Source organism: Seriola lalandi, unplaced genomic scaffold (assembly GCF_002814215.2).
Source record: "Seriola lalandi dorsalis isolate HSWRI2012SDOR001 ecotype SW California unplaced genomic scaffold, Sedor1 jcf7180002054425, whole genome shotgun sequence".
NCBI lineage: Eukaryota > Metazoa > Chordata > Actinopteri > Carangiformes > Carangidae > Seriola > Seriola lalandi.
In genome coordinates, this window is record NW_019524978.1 from 914,273 (window position 1) to 937,098 (window position 22,826).

At 41.0% G+C, this 22,826-nt stretch overlaps 1 protein-coding gene across 3 annotated transcripts; it reads right to left on the reverse strand.

Moving 5' to 3' along the window:
- Positions 1-1,230: 1,230 nt before the first annotated feature.
- Positions 1,231-19,551, reverse strand: fbxl4 (F-box and leucine-rich repeat protein 4). 3 transcript variants are annotated; one of them, XM_087175185.1, is made up of 9 exons: positions 19,465-19,551; positions 17,261-17,896; positions 14,958-15,294; positions 12,504-12,748; positions 12,017-12,230; positions 9,365-9,436; positions 7,388-7,512; positions 6,624-6,811; positions 1,231-5,437 (listed from the first exon to the last, which is right to left on the reverse strand). In XM_087175185.1, the coding sequence occupies exons 2-9, from the start codon at positions 17,755-17,757 to the stop codon at positions 5,274-5,276; spliced, it is 1,842 nt and encodes a 613-aa protein (XP_087031311.1). In that variant the 5' UTR covers positions 17,758-17,896; positions 19,465-19,551; the 3' UTR covers positions 1,231-5,273. The 3 variants fall into 3 exon arrangements, with proteins under 3 accessions (XP_087031311.1, XP_023266274.1, XP_087031310.1); XM_023410506.2 differs by having other exon boundaries at positions 19,369-19,481; XM_087175184.1 differs by lacking the exon at positions 19,465-19,551 and adding an exon at positions 19,162-19,326.
- Positions 19,552-22,826: the final 3,275 nt, after the last annotated feature.

A 22,826-nucleotide genomic window follows, 5' to 3' on the forward strand; every position in this document is an offset into this window, starting at 1 on the left:
TAGTATTTAGATGGATTTAACAAACCCACTGCTGACATTCTCCATATCCTTAAAAACAAAACTCAAATAATAAGCTTTAGACACAGCAGTGCAAGGACTGACAGGGACGTCTTCATTATTAGAGTCTAAGCCGGGAAACTAGAGAAGGAACACCAAGCCACATAATGATGGGTATCACAGAGAGGCCTCCCTCAGGCAGGTCTGAGGCCTGTCGGGTCCCAGCCTGAGGAGGACTCAGAGCCGGCAGACCACAGCACACGTCTCACGACTATTACTGACTGGCAAGGGGCTGCCATATTTGTCAAGGTATGTTCCTGTGTCACTCATGTGGTTTGTAGATGGCGAAAAAAAGAAAGAAAGAAAGACAGAAAGTGTGGGGGGCAACTTTGTGCCAGCCCCCTAACCCTTCCCCTGTTTAGATTTTAATGTTGGATTTATTATTCAGGAACAATATTTCCATCCATATATTCCCCCTGCAGATTCATCAAGCTACGTCTGCAGGCTCCTCAAAGACAAATAAAAAGCTGAACTAATTGCTGTGGATCCCCCCTGGATATATCAGCCTCGTAGAGCAGCGTGACAGCAAGAAATCAAGCCGTAGCGCAGAGCGGAAAGCCTCCATGAATCACGTTTGCATCCGCGCCTGCACACACACACAGCAGCGGCGGCGGTGGCGGTGATGGTGGTGGAGGTGGTGTTGGTGTTGGTGGCTGAGGAATAATCATTGGGGAGGCAGTCCAAATTAATACTTCAGCCGAGGCCGCCTCGTTCTCCGTCATTAGGGCACATTACAGGGCCACAATATACATCATTAAACCAGGCATAAACAATTCATTAAAAGGCCGTTAAGAAGACAAGCTAATGTCACTTCTCCCTGTGGTATTAATAGACTGTAAAATAGCAGAGGGTTAAGGCATAAAGGATCATTCCACCACTACTATTCAGTCCGTCATCCTGACTAAAGGCTTCACTAGCTGAGAATGACCCCACTTCTCTCCCAGTCACACTAACGAAGCCTCAGCATGACACAGTAAAACAGTTTGTTTTGACAGTGATGGCTTCCTGTTCACTGAAGCCGGAGAATAAGGAAAAGTGGCATATTAGCATTAGTTAATGCATTTGTAGTTATGTAAACACTTTGTTCTACTGTCAGATTCCTTATATTACCCATGTCCCTACAGGATTGCACCAAGATTGTGGGAATTAAAGGAGCCACACAGAGACAGAGCCTTCTGTATCAGTCGTCAGCCTTCAGTTTATTTGAAATCTGGTGAAAGTGAAGCACCCAGTTTCATCATGACAGAGGCACAATCTTTTCACACAACAGCTGCTTTCACACTGCAGCACAGGGAGCATCGCTGCGTGTCCTTACCAGTGGCACAAGGCTGACCACACATCCAGACTGGGGGAAAAAAAAAAAGAAAAAAAGAGAGAGAATGCATTTTAAATGACAGAAAAGCAGGGTCGCCCCAGTCGATCAGAGCAAATACAACACAAACACTGGAGAGTGCTGAACCAAACTGCTTCATCTGAGAATGGTGTTCTTTTTTTTTTTTTCTTTTTTTTTTTTTTTTAAATAGTCTGCCTTAAATAAATGCTGTGTCTGATCATTGCTGTACACAGTATTCTGTGCATGGTCAGTGTTTTCATTTTGTTGCTGTTGTCATTGGACCAGGAAAACGTGATGTATGCATTTCTTGGCTTCAGCTCAACCAACTATAATAAAATTGCTTTCAGCTACAATTATCTGATTCCCATTCACTGAAGTAAAATTTGCATCATCTGAATGAAATGGCTTCTGTATAAACACATTACTGTTAAAACACCCATTCCTTTTCAGACACAACCGATACTGAGAACAAATGGAGAAATATCAATTTCAACATAAATACAATTCTAATGGGACAGTCCAGCATTTTGGGGGTTTCCATCAAACCCATAATTAGAGTGGAAGATTGATATCTGTTGGATTTCAGGGCATCCTGTACAACTCTGTAAGGACTTTAGCCTAGCTTAGCACAAAGGAGCAGGGAAACCGCTACCGTCAAGACCATAGTGAGGATTTTAGAAATACCAAATCCAGTCATTTCAAATTTACCCCCCCCAAAAAATTAACATTTATACAGTATTAATTAATTTAAGTGTTCGGCTGCGTTTTCTGTTAATCTTACCTTCTTCTACAACGTTTACACTTTTTTGCATAAAACAGATATCCAAAGATACTGACTGACTGACTGACTGAACACTGATGTGTAATTTGACTATTTGCAGAACGAATACTGTGGACATGATTTCAGTGACCACAGTGGTGCCTACAGTGCTAGTTAGCACTGCACCTTTAAAAGTGAAAATAAATATGCTTCCAACAGCGTCAAAGCTAACATATACACAGACTAGGGTGTGTGTGGCAACCCCACTGCACCACCTGAACTTCTGCAATGCTACATACAGTCACTGTTGCAGGTGTAGCTTGTCTAGCTGGGAAGCATTGTTTTATTTTTATTTTTTATTTTTTTTTACTGTTGATACAGTTAGCTAACATTTTTTCCCTGATTCCATTCTTTGTAGCAAGCTAAGCTTAGGGCGCACTTCTATTCTCCATGCTAAACTAGACCCAAGAGGTCCTGCCACTTTCTCTGCTAAGCTAGGCTAAAATGGTCCTTCTATTCTCTGTGCTAAACTAGGCTATACCTACTGAATGCAATAAGATTGACATACATATTGATCCTCGTATTTGACTTTGGGTAAGAAAACAAAACACTGTATTCCCCGAAACGTACATCACTTTATGTATATAAGGATAATGAATTTAAATAACATTTTTATCACACAGGGAAGTATAAATAAATAATATTTTGCATATTAATTAACATGGCTGATATACAATATATGGCATATACACTGGTCATATATAGTAGAGGGACTAATGACCAGGTTTCTTTGTATAACTTTGGTTGAAGGGCGTAAAAGCAAAGCACTTCACTACAATCTAAACCACATGGACATCACATCACATTCAAACAGGAGTATAAGGCACGAATATTGACTAGTAGCGTGTGCTTAAAAGAAAACTTCAAGTTTTTTCAAAAAAAGAAATGCTTCTCAAGCACTTCTGCCACACTGCAACTGTGGCTTTATATGTTACAAAAATTAAATAATTAGGAACAGGAATATATGTTTCACAATCATACAACTACAGCAACATTCAACACTCAGCAAGCTATAGTTTTTCCTTTGTCTCAGTTACTTCAGTGCGAACTGATCATTTGTGTCGTGTGTCTTTGTTGTTTAGGAACAGCACCTATGGCAGGTAACCTCAAAGCTGACTCAGTCTGGTGTTGCTGTCTATAAAGATGCCTGTTGTGCTGGTTTCTGAAGTAAAATATATGTTAAAAAAATTAAAACCAGATGAAATATATAACCCCTGAGTTTCAGGACAAATACTGAGATCACATAGTCTATTTACACTGCGTCATTTTAACATTCTCATCTCGCTTCACTGTACTCCTCCCCATCGGTAGATCTTCGTCTTGGTAGGTAAGTACATAAGTAGTGCTGCAGTCAAACAGCAGAGACGAACAGCTTAATGGTAACAACAGGAAAAACAAGTGGAACCAATGACATTCACTTCCTCATTTAGCTTTGGAGACAAAACTGCTGTGTCCACATCCCTAAAAGCCCAACACCCTAACCTCCCAATAAATAAAATGGCCAAAATGATTCTAACAAAATGACCTGTATGACCTCAGCATACACAATTATTAATCAGTCTAATTAGCTTTAACCTCACCTTAATTTTTTGCTTTACTTGGGCCAGATAAAGTGTTCAGAAGAATCTCACATAACCAAAAACGTAGCTATAAAACAAATAATTTCCATTAAACGGCAGATTTTAACAGAAATACACCTTCTTGGGACAAGTTCCATCTGGTGACTTTCTCTACAGGTCTAAACCATGAAAAGAGCCTTGTGTGGAAGGCATCTACTGTCCCACAATCTCAATAAAAGCTCTTTTCTGATTTATATATCATTATTATATCTATCTGTAAATTATGGTGAAAACTATTTAAAACAATGCTATTGAAAACTTTGAAATGGATTTGTTGCAAACTTTAGGTAACTTAATAAATTGTTTCAGTCAATTTTTTTCAAAAACAAAATGTCAAGCAGTTACTGGTTTCAGCTTCTTCCAGGTGAGGATTAGCTGCTTTTCTATACTTCTCACTGCTCTCACATGAGCCAGTCTGTCAGCTGTTGATTTGATTTTTTTTCTACTTCTTTTCTACTATAGCATGTGTAAATTAAAACTCATTTTGTTCCAATTTGTTTTTTCACAAGTTCTCACATGCTTTTAGATGAAAACATGTTGGATCTCAGGTATAAGGACAGTTGACAGTGTGCTGCTGCTGTTTCACATCAACATGAGACCCTCCTGCGTGACTCTGTCAGTCAGTTTGCGGCAACAAATAACTTGTGATACTTGCATTAAGGTTCGAGTTGGCACAATCCACACAATGCAGTGTGTGAAATAAGGCTGCGTTTGCTCCTTTGTTTCACCTTCAACGCACCTGATACCTCTGAACACAACAGCATCAAGTATGATTTCTTATAATTAGATCAAGCTGGCTTGATGTTGACAGATGCCGTCAGAACCACCATTGTGCATTAAAATAGCCCATGTTTGCTGCACAAGGCACTGACCAAGGCCCTGATCTTTAAATATGTTACCAGCTAACATGAGTATGTGACTACCAAATACTACTTTTTCTCAGTATCCAATAAGGGTATGTCACACATTTTTTTCAATCCCATTTTGTTGTCCTACTAAGATGTTCGAGGGAGGATTGCTCATAAATGTTGGGTTGTTTGTGTGTCTTGCATCCAGTAGCAAGGCATATTTTATAAGCCTTGTGTTTCTTGGCAATATATAAGTGGTGATTCATATTCTGGGAAGATGTAGCAGCTTTACTGCAACGACCCTGATTTCAAGTGTCCAAAAAAAAAAAATTACAACAAAAAAAGTCTCTTGTTCTATAATCCATTAACTAGGACTCTGTAGTGTTCAGCCAGTTAATCCAAAGAACCTCCTCACCCGGACCAACTGCTTTATTTCCTGACCACTAAAAGATCTTGTCTGTGATACAGATGTAGGCAGAAGTGCAATCTCCTCCAGCATCTCAACTGACTCTCATTCCCTCTGGGGCAGTGTTTGCTGGCGAGCACCTCCCTGCTCTTGCTTCCTCCGGACAGCGGGGAATTAAACAGTGCTGGGGTCACTGAGTGAAACTCTTCTTGATGGCAACATTGGGGAAGAGGCCACAGAGCTCTTGGACGACCCGCATGTCTATCTGGGAGCAGAAGGAGACGTCCAGGAGGAGAAGTCGAGGACACGACTGGAGGAGTTTCTTCAGCGAGGCAGCACTCACCAACCGTGTACCTGTCCAATAGTCGCGTCACGGCAGGGACAAGAAGATAAGTAAAAAAAAAACATAAGCAAAGACATACAAGGAAATAATGCAAGTACAGAGTAGACATATATTGAGAAAATTCCCCTGCTATATGTCCAAAATCACCATTGATATTTAAAACTGATACATATTATAGACATAGTCCAGACCAAAATAACATGCGTCATGTTATTTTGTTTAGTTATGCTACTCATGATTTACTTTCCAGCTGCTGTATCACACCTGTAACAGCCAAAGAACTGATAACATCAGCAAACTGTAGCCAGCCTCAATAACACTCGTCATGCTACTGTGCTGTCAAACTCATCAACTTACGCAACTGGAACTAGAGTGCTAGTGCACAGAAGTTACTGCTGCAGTGAGCTGTTGCAACTTTGCCTACTGTGCAGTATTTCAACCAATATTAAGCAGATTCTTTGTGTTACTGTTCGCAGTTAATTTGGGAGTTTTTGAAAATTCTCAAATGCATATTTGGGATTGGGCTTTCCACACACCCATCCAATGTCAAGTGATGGTTCAATGATGACCATGAATCATAAATAAATGTAATCATTAACAATATATGCGTCTATTACTGAAATATGCACAATTTCTAATTTTTCAAAAAAATGACACATAAGTAATGATCATACCAACATGTACCTTTCACAATGTATACAATGATTGTATACTGACAGGACTATAACTGAATGTGGGAAAAGTATCAAATGCAATTGTAAGACAAAAACAGGTATAATGAAAAAGACACATGCGCATTAATCTCTTAAACTTAATGCAAGCAAAAAAAATTATTCTCCAGGAGCATGTACATATGAAGTGAATTTCTGATGCAGCCCCTTACTGAGTGATGTGATGATGGCCAGATGTAAAGAACAAGGCAACAGTGTTGGCATGTTGCCATTATACATGCATACATTATACATGGTAATTTTTGCATATTTGTGCGGCTTTGTGTAGCTGCTGTGGTTCCGTCGCAGTTTACTGACATCTGATCGCGTCCCACATTGGAAATGCTCTACTAAATGTGAAGTTTATATGAAAAACATATCAACAGCTATGCTTAAATAAGCCGGTCATGAGCGTAATTAACAAATAATTAATGAACAACAAATGTTTGTGAAGGGATATCCACGCATGTGTGAGATAATTGCTTACCCAGTATGTCGAGGTGCTGCAATGAGGGGCAGCTGGCGGCCAGCTCCTCTATGTCTGAGTCGCAGACGGTGCGGTTGGCGGTGAGGAAGAGTTTGCGCAGGCGTGGCAGGCTGCGGGCAAGGTGCTGGAAACATCCAGTACTGCTCTGCAGTGTGGGACACCAGCCCAGGTCTAACTCCTCCAGCATCCTGAACAACCACAGACCAAACAGGGAACAGACTCAGTGGAATCAGATATGATCTGCTTTGGCTCTGCGGTCTGCAATATTTTACTTGTTCATTAGCATAATGGTGCATTAAAGAATTTAACTAGAATTACTGCCTCATGGTTGTATGCCTCTGCCAACCTGCTAAGTCGCAGGAAATATGGTCACAATCTCCCCGTCCTGAGTTACAGCATTGAATGATAGCAAAAAATAAAACTTTTGCAGGAAATGATGTCACAGTGAAGTTGACCCTTGACCCTTAACCATTTGGATATAAAATGTCATCCCTTCATGTTTTTATCCTATTAGACATTTGTGTTAAATTGTGTCATAATAGCATATGAATTCTGATGGCCAAAAGTGTGTTTTGCGACCCTTGACCTTTGACCACCAAATCAGTTCATCTTTGAGTCCAAGTGAACGTTTGTGCTAAATTTGAAGAAATTCAAATTCCTCAAGGCGTTAGCTGAGATATCGCGTTCAAGAGAATGGGATGGGGCAACAGACATGATCTCCTCGGTGATGATTTTAAATCACAGAACACAACAACACTACCTACCTGCAGCCAGAGACGAGCTCGGCCAGGCCGCGATCTGTCAGGTTTCTGCAGCGCCACAGGTCCACTGAGCAGAGTGAGCGACAGCGAGCAGCTAGCATACTGGCCACAACGTCATAGTCCTCAATCTGCAGGAGAGACAGGCAGCAGCTAACATCGATTTACACTATCTCCGGTGTGTGCAGAATTTACTGTGTGAAGCTTCATGGAGAATCTTTGGAGAGTCAACACCAGTTTGAAAACGGACCCTCAGAATATGCAAATGTACAGCAACCCCCTCCAATGTTGCAGCTGATTCAGCGGATATGATTTATGAATGGTTACTATGTCTGTGTAAACATTATCAGCAAGCTCAGGAGATTCTGTGATGTTTCCTTCAGCTACTACAGATACCATAAAATCCTGGTTGTTACATACAGTCACAGAATTCAGTAATTTGCCTTGAGGACGCCAGTTAAAGAGAATGAAGTAGTGAGTGAGTCAGTCAATAGTCATTTTCCTCCAACCATCTCTCTCGTGTATTTTGAACAAACTTTTGAAATGTAGCCATGATAAAAAGCTGCTTAGATGTATCGGCTGGTTTGAGGCACATAAGATCACTTCCTCAAGAGAGAACAAAGCTCTAACAGAGAACATCATCATCATCATCAAAAAACAAAAAAAGGAAATTGTCTTTCAAGAAGTGATTTGTGTTTGCGCGACTGTTATTGTTCTTTGGTGTCAGGTAATGTTGGCCATATTTCATCCTTTCATCCAAAGATGAAAGCAAAGAAATGGAATTCAGCAGCCAAACAGCCAGTGCAAGTACCTCGCCCACAGAAATGACAGCATGCAGAATTTCTCTTAGCAGTGGACTGATATTAAATCTTTGGCTGATAGAGTTGCTGTCATTATGTATTTCTATTCCATTATGATGACACTTTATGTCTGAAGAGAAAGTACAAGAGGAAACTGTACTGAAATTTTGCATTTCTTCTCACATTTTCTCATTTGCTACATCATGATTTGCATCAAAGATCAATCATTTGGATACAAACTCAGCTAATGACACGGTGTGTGGTTGAATGACTGAGTCATTTTGTCAGTTAAAGACTGAGTGAGTAAGAAATTTAGACAGTCAGTAAACAATGTGTTTAAGGTGAAATTTTCTTTTCTTTTTGAAATACCCTTTAGAAAAATGCATTAATTGGCTAATTAATCTTTGATATTGACAAAAAATATGTATTTTAAAGTGAACATACTTGTCTAACCTTAACCCATAAACGCCACATACTGTGCACTGTGCACAATCACCGACTTACTCACTGAGCAGTGCATCGTTAAAGGAACAGTCTGACATTTGTAACATTAAACATCAGGCTACAGCTACCAGTCAATTAGCTTAGCTTAACTTAGAATAAAGACTGGAAACACCAAGCCTGACTCTGCCAAAGTTACCGAATTAATATGTGATATCTTATTTAGTAAAAAGTAAAAAAAAAAACTTGCTGTTTTACGGAGGTTATGTGCACAGAGCCAACAAAAAGGTTTAGTACCTGAAAGAAACATTAAATAGTTGTTTTTTTTACACATTGTTTTTTGTAATAATTAATCAAATGAGTTTTAGAGGTGCTGGTAGGTGGATTAGTACAGATCCAGGGTTCCCCATCTCCAGCCTTTATGCTAAGCTAAGCTAAGTGGCTGCTGGCTGTAGCTTTGACAGATGACAGTGCTATCAAGCTTATCATCTAACTCTCCCCCAGAAAGCAAAAATGTGTATTGCCCAAAAATTTTGAACTATTCCTTTAGGTTTATGTAAAACCTCATGGTAGGTAATAGCAAATTTGTTTACTGAGAAACTAAAGAACCTCACAGCTTCCTTATTTATGTGCAGTGACACATCCAATGTGACAAGGCTCTGGAGTCCTCCTCTGTGTGTGTGTGTGTGTGTGTGTGTGTGTGTGTGTGTGTGTGTGTGTGTGTGTGTGTGTACATTCTCACCCTCACACAGCTTCCTAGGTTGAGGTGTCTGAGCTCTATGCAGAAAGTCAAGATGCTCAGAATAGCTGTTTGCTGGTGAAACAAGGAGAAAGGAAAGACACAAAGTTACTTACTTATACTTTTGAAAAGTGTCATTCATTCCACTTGTAATATGGTTATAATTAAGAGACTGCAGCCTAGTATAAGGGCAGCACAAAAAGGTCACAATGAAGGACAAAAAAAAACGATAGAAAAAAAATAAAATAAAACTGCTGCATTGGAGCAACGTGTTCAACAACAAACAAAACCCCTGACATCTTATCTGAGTGTAAATCTAAAAAAATATATACATTCAATTAACAATATACATTTAAATCACAGTAACGGGTTCAGTCATGTCGTCCAAAGTTTCTCCTAAGTGATTTCCTGTCTGCTGCCTGGCGTACTCAGGTAACACTTACTGTATTTAAGGGAATTTAATATTGCACAAACAGATTTTTTTCTTTTACATCTCCTCAGAGTCAGCATAGCAAGGACAGAGACCTCTCCAGTGGCATTGCAGCTAGGTTGGAGATATGGGAATTCAACACTGCAATTGCCAACACATGAACCTCAGTGGCAGGGGAAAGTGTCAGACATGAAAGGGAAAGCCTCTCGTGTGTGTGTGTGTGTTTGGTGTGTGTACTCGAGTCTGTTGCTGGCATCTTTACAAACGCCTCTCTGCGGCGAGCTAGCCATTTAATTAGAACAATGACAGGGTAATGACAGCTGAGATGTCAGGGCTTCAAACAGACACACAGCTCGCTCTGTCTGCCTGGGTATAAACAACTTGCAGCATGTTGCCTGGCTCCACCGCAGAAACTCTACACTGCCTCCTGCCCACAGCTCCGCTCCGAAACATGACAAACACTGGAGAAACGCTGAGGTGTAACACCAACACACAAGACAGTGGTTTTACACGTCAGACAGGCCTGAACCCGAACACATGCAGGACGTGTCTGTAAGACGCCCTGAGCTCAGAGTCTACTCAGTTCATCTTAAAACACAACAACAGAGAATTAGCAGCATCCATCCCAAAACATGTAGCATCAAATAAGCAGCTTATGGAGAGCTACAGCATAAATGCGTTATTAAACTGAAGTTAAAAATGATATGACTGACCAGCAAACGTCTCAGTTTTTGCCCAAAAAAGTAGATATTCCTGTTAATTTGCCATTTGGTCACTGCTAAAACCTCGTTTTGACACTGACTGACTAATCATTTTGTGATAAAATGGGTACATTTTTATTTTCACTTTTTCATTACTATTTATAACTACGAGTCCCCCTTCACTCAAAAATATGCTTTGCTTATTGTTGCTTATTGTTATCTTCACTGTTATCTGTACTCTTCACTGTGGAAAATGATGTGTGTTTGACAGTAGAAGGCGGTTTTCACATTTATCTGTTGTTTAATAATTGTTAGTTTAATGTTTTTGTGTGTATAAACATGATTTTGTGACATTGCAACTAGTTCATAGTCCCATGTACAGCCAACGGCAGTGTGGTGTGGCAACATGAAGCCTCCAGTGCACCTACTGAGAATTGAATGTTCAGTGAAATAAGAGAGATCTTGTGTCCAATAAATAAACTCTGATTGATTGACTGCTGAATTGAGTGTTTTGACATGTCCGTAGTGGATCTTTAAAAGGGCAATATCTAAGTATTTTAGTTTAAAACATCCAATAACTAACTAAAATTATCAACTGAATGTTTTGACGCTTACAGTATGTATTGTGTTGCAGAGATGTCTACTAGCCCGGCCCGTCCCATCTTGTAATACCACTTTGTACCTCACTGTACCTCTACTGTAGTGTCCAGTCTGCCCTCAGTCCAACATTAGAGGATGAAGAAGTAGTACCTGTGAGTAGGCTATCAGTGCCCAATGTATCATTTTCCCTGTTTGGCCAGTAGATCAGAGTTTTACTGGCCCCTTGTATATTTTAAATGGCCTAGCAGCTAAAAAATGAAAATAACTCTTTTGGCATGTCCCATTAAGACTACATGTTCACCACCAGTCACTTTCAAGTCATTTCAAAGAAGCTGCTAAAATCCTGATTTTATAATCATGACATCATCTGACAAAATCATTGAACACATAGGTTAAAGACAATGGCTGTGCTGTGATTTCCGCTATATTTACTTGTTACTATCACTCAGAAAAAGTTTATTCACGTCAGTTTCCATGTGGTCAGCAAAGAGAGGTGTGGCTGCAGAGGGAAAGCCTAACCTCAAACTTGCAGGGCAATACTGGCAACTCCCTTCAAAGGAAAGCTGCTATGGTTTGTCCAAAAGTCACTAGGCAACACTGGCTGTTTGCGTCAAAACCATTTTGAAAGAGCACCAATCAATTGGGAAACTCAAACGCTTTGACCAATGGTGTAACTTCATCGGTCAGTGACTTAGCAACATCTGCATTTATGGGGCTGGCCCGACTGTTGACATCCAGCCAAAGAAATAGAGGCATGTAGGCTACTTCTATATGGTAGCAACCTGTATATCCCCATACAAACAGCCAGGGCAACTATTTAAGTTACAGAGATCAGTTGACCTGTAATATTTGCACAGAACAGATACAAGTCAGTAGTTGAAATCTTCATTTTGATTGTGATTTCCCACTGTTGACCACGCCTACCTCTATCTTGGTCCTATAGAGCACGAGCCTGCGGAGGCGGGTTAGTTTCGAGATGTGAGTGAAGGCCTGCGGGTGGAGGCGGTCACAGGAGGCCAGGTTGAGCTCTTGCAGCTCTGGACAAGTCTGGGAGATGACCTCCAGACAGGCGTCATTCAGGAAATGGCAGCATGACAGCTCTAGACAGACCAAGCTGAGACCACAAGCCTTCATGAAACTGGGGAGGGAGAAGGAGAGAAATGAGTGGAAGGAGAAACAAAACAAAGAAAATAAATGAATCCCACATTAGCAACTTCCAAGTCCCTCTGTCCCTATTTCAGAAAATAATGCTAACATACCTTTTCAGGATCTTGTATTTTATTCTTGTTATGAATGACAGAAAAAAGTTTCTTTTGTCTCTCAAAACAAATGCTTATGCTTGTGAGTATTTGCTAGTTTTCCAAGGTCAGTGCCATTTTTTTTAGCACTTGTGGACTGCTGACAGTCTGACCTGCTGAAGCCGGTCAGGGTGAGAGCGCTGCGGTTGCCGGTCCAGGACAGGTTGAGCCTCTGGAGGAGGGTGCAGCGGCTCTGCAGGTGTCCCAGGGAAGCGTCACTCAGCCGGGCCCAGTAGGGCTGCAGACTCAGCTGGGTGTACTGCAGCGGGTCGCAGCAGTGCTGGTGCAGCAGCTTACAGCTCTGGGCCAGACGGCAGAGGTCTGGCAGGGTCAGGTGGCTCAGTATCAGCTGGATGAGCTGTGGACGGAGGATGGGGAGAGGGGTTAGGAGGCGAGAGGAGAAAGGAAAGGGTAAGATATGGGGAGCGGGGGACAAAAAGAAAGAAGAGAGACAAAAGATGTGAGTGCAGAAAGTATAACGTGTTATACAGAAAGTATAACGCAGAATAGGGAATAACAGAGTGGAGTAGAGAATGTTAATTGTGCCCCCTCTGTCAGTCAGATCTAAATAATGGTTATCTGGGACACAAAGCACTGATAGCAAGATCAGTGGCGAGGTGAGCCGGCGTGTTTCGCACTTTGTTCATGTGCCTCTCAAATTGAAAGAATGACCGTGCTCGTGTGAGTGTGTGTTGGAGTGAATTAACAATACGCAGTGTTCAAGCGCGTATCAGCTGACAGATAATAGCTATATTGTGTTTCTGAAACAAACACACGCCGGTTGTGAAGACTGCTGTTAATGGCAGCGGTTTGGAGAGGAGATAAGAGAACGAGTATCAAGAGCACTGCTGATGTTTTGAAGCTCGCCTCAGACAACATGATATGTCTGTTTGGCATTAAAATGACTGTGTGTCCGTGAGTGCATATGAGATCAGGTGTCACAACGGGTCCAAGCCACAATATTCACGTGTTTTTGTGGAATACTGTTAAATGGAGTGTGTGTGTGTGTGTGTGTGTGTGTGTGTGTGTGTGTGTGTGTGTGTGTGTGTGTGTGTGTGTCTGTGTATATACTCAGAGGGTACATATAATCATTTTTGATCTACCTGCTGCAAATATGTTTTAGAATTTATTATAAGGTATGATCATAATCTGCTGTAAATTTATGATAATTAATCAAATCTTAAAATACTGTGCTGTATTATTATGAATTATCTTTGGGGAATAAAGGGACAAATTGAAGCTGAAATGATTTTGCTATTTCCATTTTTTTCATGTTTTTCCCCATTTTCTTTTTTCAGGACAGTCAAATGTTTATGTGCTACAGCAGACTAAAATAACAACATGCACGTCAAAGGTGTATAATTCCCTATAAGATGCAGGTGCATATGGATATTTACATTTAAGCACCAACTGCTACAAACCTTCCGAGTGGCTGTGAAGTGGTCCGTCAAAAGAAAATTAATCAGCATCAGTTCTGATAATAAACAAATTGTTTCAGTTGTAATTAAATTAAATAAAAATGTCAGATATTCCCTGGGTACAGTGTCTCAAATGTGACAATTTGCTGCTTTGCTCTGTTAAATAAAAGTAAAATAAATATGTTTTGGTTTTGGACCATTGGTCAGACAAAACAAGATATATGAAGAACTCACCTTAGATTCTCAGAATTTATCATGGCCAGTTTTCATTATTTTCCTTTTTATGTTCAAAGGCAAAAAATTTAGACCAATGGACAGTGAAAGTTACCATTAGTTCAGGCTAAGACAGGAATATTTGTGATTTTTCACGTTCTGGCACATAATATTATTTCTACTAGGTTCAATGTTGTGCATCTTAATTCTTAAAAGTAGCCAAACATCTGCTTTGAGATTTACTGTAACTGGTTCGATGACAACAACTTTTATTACATGTGTCAGGTGGGACCTTCATATCATTCATAGTTCAGAATTATGCATCAAACTTAAAGGTCCCATATTTTATGCTTTTCCAGTGTTCCGGTGATTTATTTGAAGTGTTGATAAGAAGATATATTTCTACTTTTAAGTAACACAAAGTTTTATATCTCCTCTCTCAGGCTTCTCTCAGGAGCTTGAGTGACAACAGGTTGGTGCTCTGAGCCTCTCTTCTGATTGGCTGACTGTTTTCTGAGGATCGAATAAAAATATAGCAGACTTCAAGTGAAACATTCAGAGAAACCAAATCCTGCAAGGCTGGATCATGGGTGCGGCTTGGGGTGTGGCTGAGAGCGGTGACCGTTTTGTTGTGACATCACAAAGTTACAGAAGTCCTGACAGCTGGTTTTAAGGCTCAGTTTCTGAATTTTATCTGTGGACTGAACGCTTTGATACTTTCACAGTATTGATAAAAAACCTAGACCTGCTTTATAATCAAAAATGGAAAAATGGAAATCTTGCTTTATAAAATGTGGGAACTTTAATATTTTGTAAATTAGCATTTGGTCAAAAAGATATTTCTGTACCAATATCCCTATCAGGACTTACACAATCAGAGCAACAAAATTTAAGTGTCTTTTCATCAATGTACAAATCATTCTGGTCAGTAATTACCTCATAGGGCAGCTTGTCAAAGTAGCCATTTCCTGTCCTCTGGTGCTTGCCATCTCCTCCTTGCCTGAAAGGACCGCCCAAATCAGACAGCTCCTCCTCACTGTCACTCAGGTCACTAATGTCGATGACAGGCATCTTATAAAGGGCCAGCATAGGCCTCTCTTTAACCCCGCGGAGAATGACAGCATCCAGCTCGGTGTAGTAATCCAGGAGGGAGCTGTTGACCTCCAGACGCAGCAGGTTGGTGGGGAAGCTGATGTGCTTGATGTTGGGTGAAAACTGGCGTGCCTGGGGTGTCAGCACCTTGGTGGGCTCCCCTGACCACAGCACCTCCCATCTGGACAAGAGAAAGTATACACAACAGTTGTACTGTAAAACTACAGCACCATCCTTGACCAAGATGTCCATGTAGATAGTTGGCTTAAATCTTAGAGGGGGCAAAGAGTGAGAGAAAGCAAGTTTGTCATGAAGGATATCAAGTGGGAACCTTTGATCACTAATGTTTTTACCCCTGGAAATAGGCCCATAACTCTGTTGATTTGTGGGCTCCGGTCTACCTGCGGTACAGCACACAGCATCCATCAGACCTAGAGTCATTTTTATAGTTCAACAGTGGCACTCCAATGCTTTATATGACTTATAACACCTGACCACTTTCATAATCCATCAGGACAATATACCCTAACTTTCATCTTGCACTTCATCTTCAACTGCTGGCCCAGTGTTTCTAAGCTTGTATTGTATGCGTCATGTACTGAAACCATTACACAGACTTGTGTTTAAAAAAAAAAAAAAAAGGACAGTTTGGGATAATTCTATGCCTCCTTCACAAATTCGCAGATTGCTGGTTTGACAGAAACCAGCAATGACTTACGAAGGACAACTGATGGGCAGAGATGGGCGAGCTCCCTGCTGCTGCTGCTGCTGCTGCTGCTGCTGTCTGTATTGCGGCTTACAGAAGAGATGAGGACAAATAAACACTGTGATTGTGACAGATTTTTATTTTTCAGATTCTTATTTATGGTGATTTTACAAATGGCAATGGCTCCATGGTATTTATCTTGACACTGGTTATAAATCATACCTCTTTTGGTCCTATTCAGGAGGCAGATCAACATTGTAGGGATGGAGTATGAAGTATGTATATGTAAATATGAAGATTGAGATCCATCTCAGGAGGTATTCTCTACTGACACCAGACTAGCATCTGAAGTGGAGTTCATTGTAATCATATCACTGTCCAACAATCAGTATTACATGCTGTATGAGGGAAAAAAGGTATTAAAATATTAACCCATTTCTTTTATTTAAAAAAATGGTCAAAAGAAAAAAGATTTGGCTGAAAAATATTTATCACTTATTACCCCTATTATGATGTGTGGGAGAGAAAATGGGGCAAAATTCACTAATTAAAGATTAGAATATATTTTGGTTAATGACCAGCAAGAATGGATTTTGCAAATAGCCAGATTCTCATTTGATAGTTACATGACCAGGTTTGTTTCACACAAGTAACATTTTTCTGTACACATCCCTGGTATTTTTCCCACACCACAACACATGGTCATCACAAACTAAATTCAAATTGGTAAATTTATTTTATCAAAAATCACCTTTCTTCACTCAGGTGAATCTCTGAAGCTTTTTGTGTCACTGGAACATGAGGTAGGTTGGCTCTCTCCCTTTTTAGTGACTGATCATTGCCCACTGTATCTGAACTACCATTAATTTTCCCTTAACCAGGAATTGGATTTTTTTCTAAATGCCAGTTTAACTAGTTATTTTGGTTCTGTTGGTTTTTTTGTACGAATACAGTTTTAATTGTATTTGTAAAGATACATGTTTTCTCAAAGCGTAATGACAGAATCTTAAGGATTACATATGCACATTTTGGTTTCATTGGTGGAAAGCAGAAACATAAGTGCTACTCTTTCGGACACTGTGGAGATTTGAAATAAGATCCATAAGTAGTTATGCACATTATTTGTAGAGCACTTTCCATAACAATATAACAAAGTGCTTTACAAAAACAGTAAGATAATAAAGTACATTCAATATGATAAAGAACACGAATGCCAGGCATCAATTTGTGAGGCATAACTTATATTATAAATATCAATGTGATATGAGATAAATGAGATAATGTCTGTAAGGCTGCCAGGGTTCATTTCAAAAACTAGAGGCCTGGCATTTACTTCAAAATTGTACTTACTTTCTGGTACTGCATGGTTTTGTGAGTAGTGTTACTTAAGTTAATATCTTTGTGGAGCACTTAGAATGACAGAATAGATGGCTGTTGTTACCTGACATCAGTAGGTGGGTTCTGTGAGAAGGGGTTGTGAGAGCAGGCCAAGATCTGGACGATGGCTCCAGGGTAATAAGTCTCAAGCACTTCCACTGTTGTAGGATAGACAGGCTCCTCAAAGCCCAGCTCAATATAATCCTGGCTATAGAAGCCTTTAGGGGTGCGGCGGAAAGGTGGTGGAGCGCTGGCACACTGTTCCCACCATGTCCCATAAGCTCTGAATACAGCTGTCTGGGTGAAGTCTCCTGAACTAGGGTACACGTTGGGCACTCCAGCCAGGTTCCACATGGTGTAGGACATACTATTCTCACTGCCATAGTGGGAGCTGAAGTCCAGAACCTCCTTTGCATACTGCTCCACCTCCACACTGACCGGCAACACCGCCCGTTGGCCTGACTCCACGGCCCGTCGACTGGTCAGAGCCTCGCCTCGAGTCCCACTCCTGGAGCGTCGCCGCAGACAGATATAGTAAAACATGCTCAAGAGGGTTAACATAGGGAACTCTGGGGCTGACGGGGGCAGAGGGGAGAAACGGAGGCTAGAGGGAGGACGAGCCTCCACTTAGTGGAATCACACTGGCTCAAGTGCTGGGGGTGTACAAAGCACAGGCTAGAGGCCCGGCTGCATGCATGACCTGTAGGTTAGGCAGAGACAAACACATACACATACAAGAGTGAGAACAGTGGGACAGCAGGTGTAAATGTTTATGCTTATCTATTTTACACAAAAATAAAATAAATTAAAAAGGGAGAAATCTGTATCAACTAGACTTTTGCTGAATGTAAATGAAAGTAAAATGTAAAGAGAATACATGTTAATAGATCCATGCCTACTTTGAGCATTTACAGTGAAGGAAAACTTTCAGAGGACAAAAGCTCATGGAGTATAAAGTAAAGCTTACAGTTGAGAGGTGAGCTTTTAAAGCTGACACCATCTATGATGTGCCACCATAGTTGTAAGACCTTCTTACTTAGCAAACACACTTGGTGTGATTCATGGTGACACTACCTATCTACTGTTGCCACAGCCTTCCTGCCATCACAATGTAGTCTGGTACCACTGTTTGTGTATGATGGAAAGATATGTATGTCTATTAAGGACCATTCCTTGTGATAGCAACATGCAGGAAACTAAGTAGCATGAAAACATGTTTGTCAGGCGAAACTGGAGAGTCGTGTTAACACCCCAAATCATTAAAAGCCCTAGCCTGAGAACTCCTTCAAGGCCTCAGTGGCTAGTATCCTGCAAGCTCTGTCCTCCCAGATAGTTACACCACACCCGATGTCACACAAACTAAGAGTGGCTCATTAACTGGCAGGACTGGCCTGCAGGACGCCAGGAACCTCAAGGTCTGGGGTCTGATACCTCGCTGCTATACAGGTTTTTAGCACCACTTCATTTAGAGACAACCTGTGATTCACAGGTGAACAAAAGAATAGTCCAATCAGAAATATTTGAAACCACTGTTATTATTCCCAAATTGATTGGCAGGTCTTTTTAACACCGGGGCAACATTAGAGGTTGTCGATCTGTTGGTTTAAGCAAGTGTTTTTATAAGCATGGGTATCAACCAAGCTATAACATTATACAAACGAGAAAAACAGCACATAGCAATTTAGGCTAGTCGGTAATAAGTTCGCTTTGTTTTATCGATGCAGCTGAGAAATGTCTGTTCTTTTTAGCATTAGCTAAGTCCGTCTTGTCAAATGTCATCCCTTCGACAGCTTCTTCCGTATACCGAGGACACTTCATTGGGCAATTGAAGCTAAAGTATCCCAAAACCTTGGCTAACTTTATAGCAATTTTTATATTGACGTTACATTACAATGAATACAAGCTATCTGCCAAGAAAAGAACTGTTGCTTTCTGAACACCATAGTTCAAAAAAAAAATACTAACATTACTAGCGAAGTAACAATTACAGGGGAGGTGAGCTCCCCCGAAGCCTGTGTTGTTGGTGTTAATGTTAAATAGCTGGTGTTAGTTAGCCAGCGTTAGCTAGCTAGCCTTCACACAAGCTGAACTGTCAAAACATAACTGTTAGCTTCCGGAGCTAGCTTTGCAAAACTTAACAATCATAGAGGATGGGACATAAGTTAAATTTACGGTAAACGTAGATCGATATATCCATTCATGAGGAGGAATCCTCTTCTTCCCTTTATCAGGATATTTCAACCACCAAACAACATTCCTGCCGTTTACCTTTTGATGCCTTCCGGGACAGTCGGACAACGCTAAACGCATTGAGCTCACATTATAATGAGCCCTATAGATCGGAAAATAATGCAGAGAATATCGAAAGTTTATATGATGTCATATAGTTGAGACTTCAAGTGTAGAAAACAAAGTGCGTACCAGCAATGGTCATGTCAACAACAGAGAATAAAAGTGATTAATTCTGCAGAATTCGTTTTTCACACTTATTTGTACAAAATAGGTGGATATCGCTTCAGTTTTTAAACGACTACGACAGAAGACAAACAATAACATGTCATCTTTGACATAGTTTTGTCCAGAAGTGGCACCTGAATGCGAAGAGTTTAAGTTATCTGAAACTTGATAGAATTACGTAGGATCAGTAAAAGCCGCACCAGTTCCGTACAGCAAATTATCAACATCCGGTCAGCATTGTTTTCAAGCAAAGGATTAGGGGAATAGTAGTTATTTAGCATTGCTTGCTAACTAGAGATAGATTTATTTTAGTTTTTAGTTTTAATGAGTTCATTTGGTGAAAATAGATTTAATAATTACAATCAATATTCAAAAGTGTTGAAAAAAATGTTTCCAGAATATCTCGCATAGACTAATTTGAGGATGAACTGGATTTCACTATGTACACTACTTCAGCTTTCACTTACAACATGTGATAGGCTATCATACGACATAGGGCTGTGTAATACTGCAAACATAGTACATCCCTGTTAATTTTGTCCATAGTTTATAATTTTACAGTTTCACCACATATTGACTCTTCTGGTTTATTTGATGAGATGAGCCATTTTTGCAGATTAAATATTGGCAGCTACCTGATGTTCACGTTTTCCATCCAATCTGAAATCAAATCTGAAGACATGTCAGTATGAGTAATTAATATCAACGTGTTTTGTGTTTTTGAGAATATTTGACATTTGTTGAAAGATATTTGTCTGTTTGAGAAATCAAGAAAATCACACCTGTATTGTATGAGCTGTATTATATGTACAATATATACAACAAAGAACCCCTGTATCATGTCTTAATGTTAATACAGTTTTATTAATTGACAACAAATGAAACAGTTCAGAGCCTGAACTCATCACAGCAGAAGAGTTAACCACTGTGAATGGACCTGATGGCCCAGACACAAGTCAATATGAATAATAATGTACCTGTTGTGGTGTTGTAGGATTCATCCACACTGACTGGCTGCTGCGTGATGATCAGGTCATCCCGTAAAGCAGAGATGACAGGAGACTCAACAGCACAAGATGTTGCAGGTGGTAAAGAAGTGGTAACAAAAGGAGGAGTGAGGTTCTGGTGTGAGCATTGGCTGCTGGCTGCTGGCTGCTGGCTGCTGGCTGTGTTGGAGGTGTTGGCGGTGTGGGCAGGAGGTTCAGCAGAGGAGACCGGGGGAGGAAATATAACAGCAGATTCTGGGCTGAGGGCCAACTGTTCCTCTGCTTCGTCCAGGTTTTTGTTCAAATGTTGTGGATGGTGGAGTTAGCAGGAGGTTCAGCACTGGTGGTCAGGTCATCCTGCACTGTAGAGATGACAGGAGACTTATCAGCAGGGTCACATGAGGAGGTGGTGTGTTAACAAAGGCGAGTCTGGTTCTAAGGTGGACACACTGCTTCATCCAGGCCAATGTTGGCTGGAGTTTCTGCAGCGAGTGCAAGAGGAGCAGGTGGAAGATAAAGAACAAAATAATCTGGTTTTAGGCTTGAATTTGTCTCTATCTCTGTGTCCAGGCTGTTGGTGATCGGGACATCCTGCCCTGCAGAGATGACACAATGTCTATCAGCAACAGTCACAGAAGGTGGTGGAGTGGTAATCACAGAAGAGTCTAGTTTTCAGCTTGGCCTTGACTGTTCCTCTGATTCATCCAGGCTGTTGTTCAAACTATTGTGGATGGCAGTGGTGGCTAGAGAGTCAACACTAGTGGTCAGGTCACAGGTCCTGCACTGCAGAGATGACAGGAGCTTTGTTGGCAAGGATCAGAAGAGCTGGTTGAACTGGACCCATGGCAGACTCAAGTTCTCTGGTGGGCTCCACACTCACATTCTCACCATCCAGGACTGAAAGCAGCGACTAGAGGTTCAGCAGGAGGGGTCAGAGGGCTGGATCCAGTTGAGCTGGATCCACAGTAGTGTCTGGTTCTGGCCATTCTAGACAGTAATGTTGATGAGGAGTTTATGAAGGAGTAATGACAGCAGAGTCTGTCTCTCTGATTGGTTTGCTGTCCTCCCCCAGACCAGGCTCCTCATTCATATCTTCAGCAGGGCTGGTTTTGGCCTCTGCATCATCCACCAAGTCTCCTGACTGGGTCTTTCTGGTGTTCAGGTCTGGAGACACTTTTATGTAACAGTAAGGCTGAAAACAGCAGACAGACATCTCCCACTGAGACATCACTGATTTTGTGCAGAACCTCTGCTGCAAAGCAGTTGATCCTTTTCACCAGGACATCCTGAGTGTAATCCTGTCTAACCTCCTGCTGGATAGACAGGACCATGTCGTCCCTCATGGCACAGGAAAAGGTGGCATGCATGGAGAAACATGGGGGACTCCATGTTTCTTCAGGGGAAGCGGTCTAGAATAGGTCCTGAACTGGAGGGCATGTTAATGGAGGCATTCAGAGGAGGCAATCAGGCCTCCAACACCACCTTCCATGTGCAGTGGGGAGCGCTTCAGGTAGTGTAGGGCTCGTGAACAGAGACTCCTCCCCCAGCCAACCTCCTCATCAGGGCCAGGTTATAAAGGGCACCTGCTGGCTTCTGTTCAGTCTCTTGCTGGTTCCTGTAATTGTGACTGATAGCATTGGCTACAGCCGTGCCTCCCCATCCATGCTTTATTGGTTTGATTTGTTTTGTCAATTGGGTTGTTTGTTGGTTGTTCTTTGTTAGTTCCTTGGTTGTTTAGTTTTACTTGTGATAAATTTTTTTGCATTAGCTTTTCTTTTGCAGTGTAGCTGAGTGCTGTGAGGTTGGGAGGCTAGGCGTGCCTGGTGAAGACACTGGGATACAAGTGTTTTTGGGTGAGGTTTGCTGTGCTGCACCTGAAGTGAGTAAGTAGTAGCACTCCTTGGTAGTCTGCCTCTCCACAAGTGACTTCAGCTTACTTTTCTTTTCCTAATTTTGCTTTATGTTGGACTGATTTTAAGTATTTTAGCATTGGTAAGTAAATTTCCATTTGCCTTTCTTAATATAATCTTCCTTTCCAGTCCCCAGCTATTTTAAATCTCTTGGTTCTAATAAAATACTTTGTTTTCAAATTAATGCATCTAAGCCTCATCAGCAAACGAGCCTGTGTCCTTGTATCCATTTAACAAACAGCTAAAGTTTGGAAATGGTAAATCCTGGAGTGTGATT

Coding starts and splice junctions, on each gene's coding strand:
- fbxl4 (XM_087175185.1), bottom strand. CDS start 17,757: ATGTTAACCCTCTTGAGCATGTTTTACTATATCTGTCTGCGGCGACGC. Junction 12,749..14,957: donor TTGACAAGCTGCCCTATGAG/GTAATTACTGAC, acceptor CTCCGTCCACAG/CTCATCCAGCTGATACTGAG. Junction 6,812..7,387: donor GAGCTCGTCTCTGGCTGCAG/GTAGGTAGTGTT, acceptor GTGGTTGTTCAG/GATGCTGGAGGAGTTAGACC.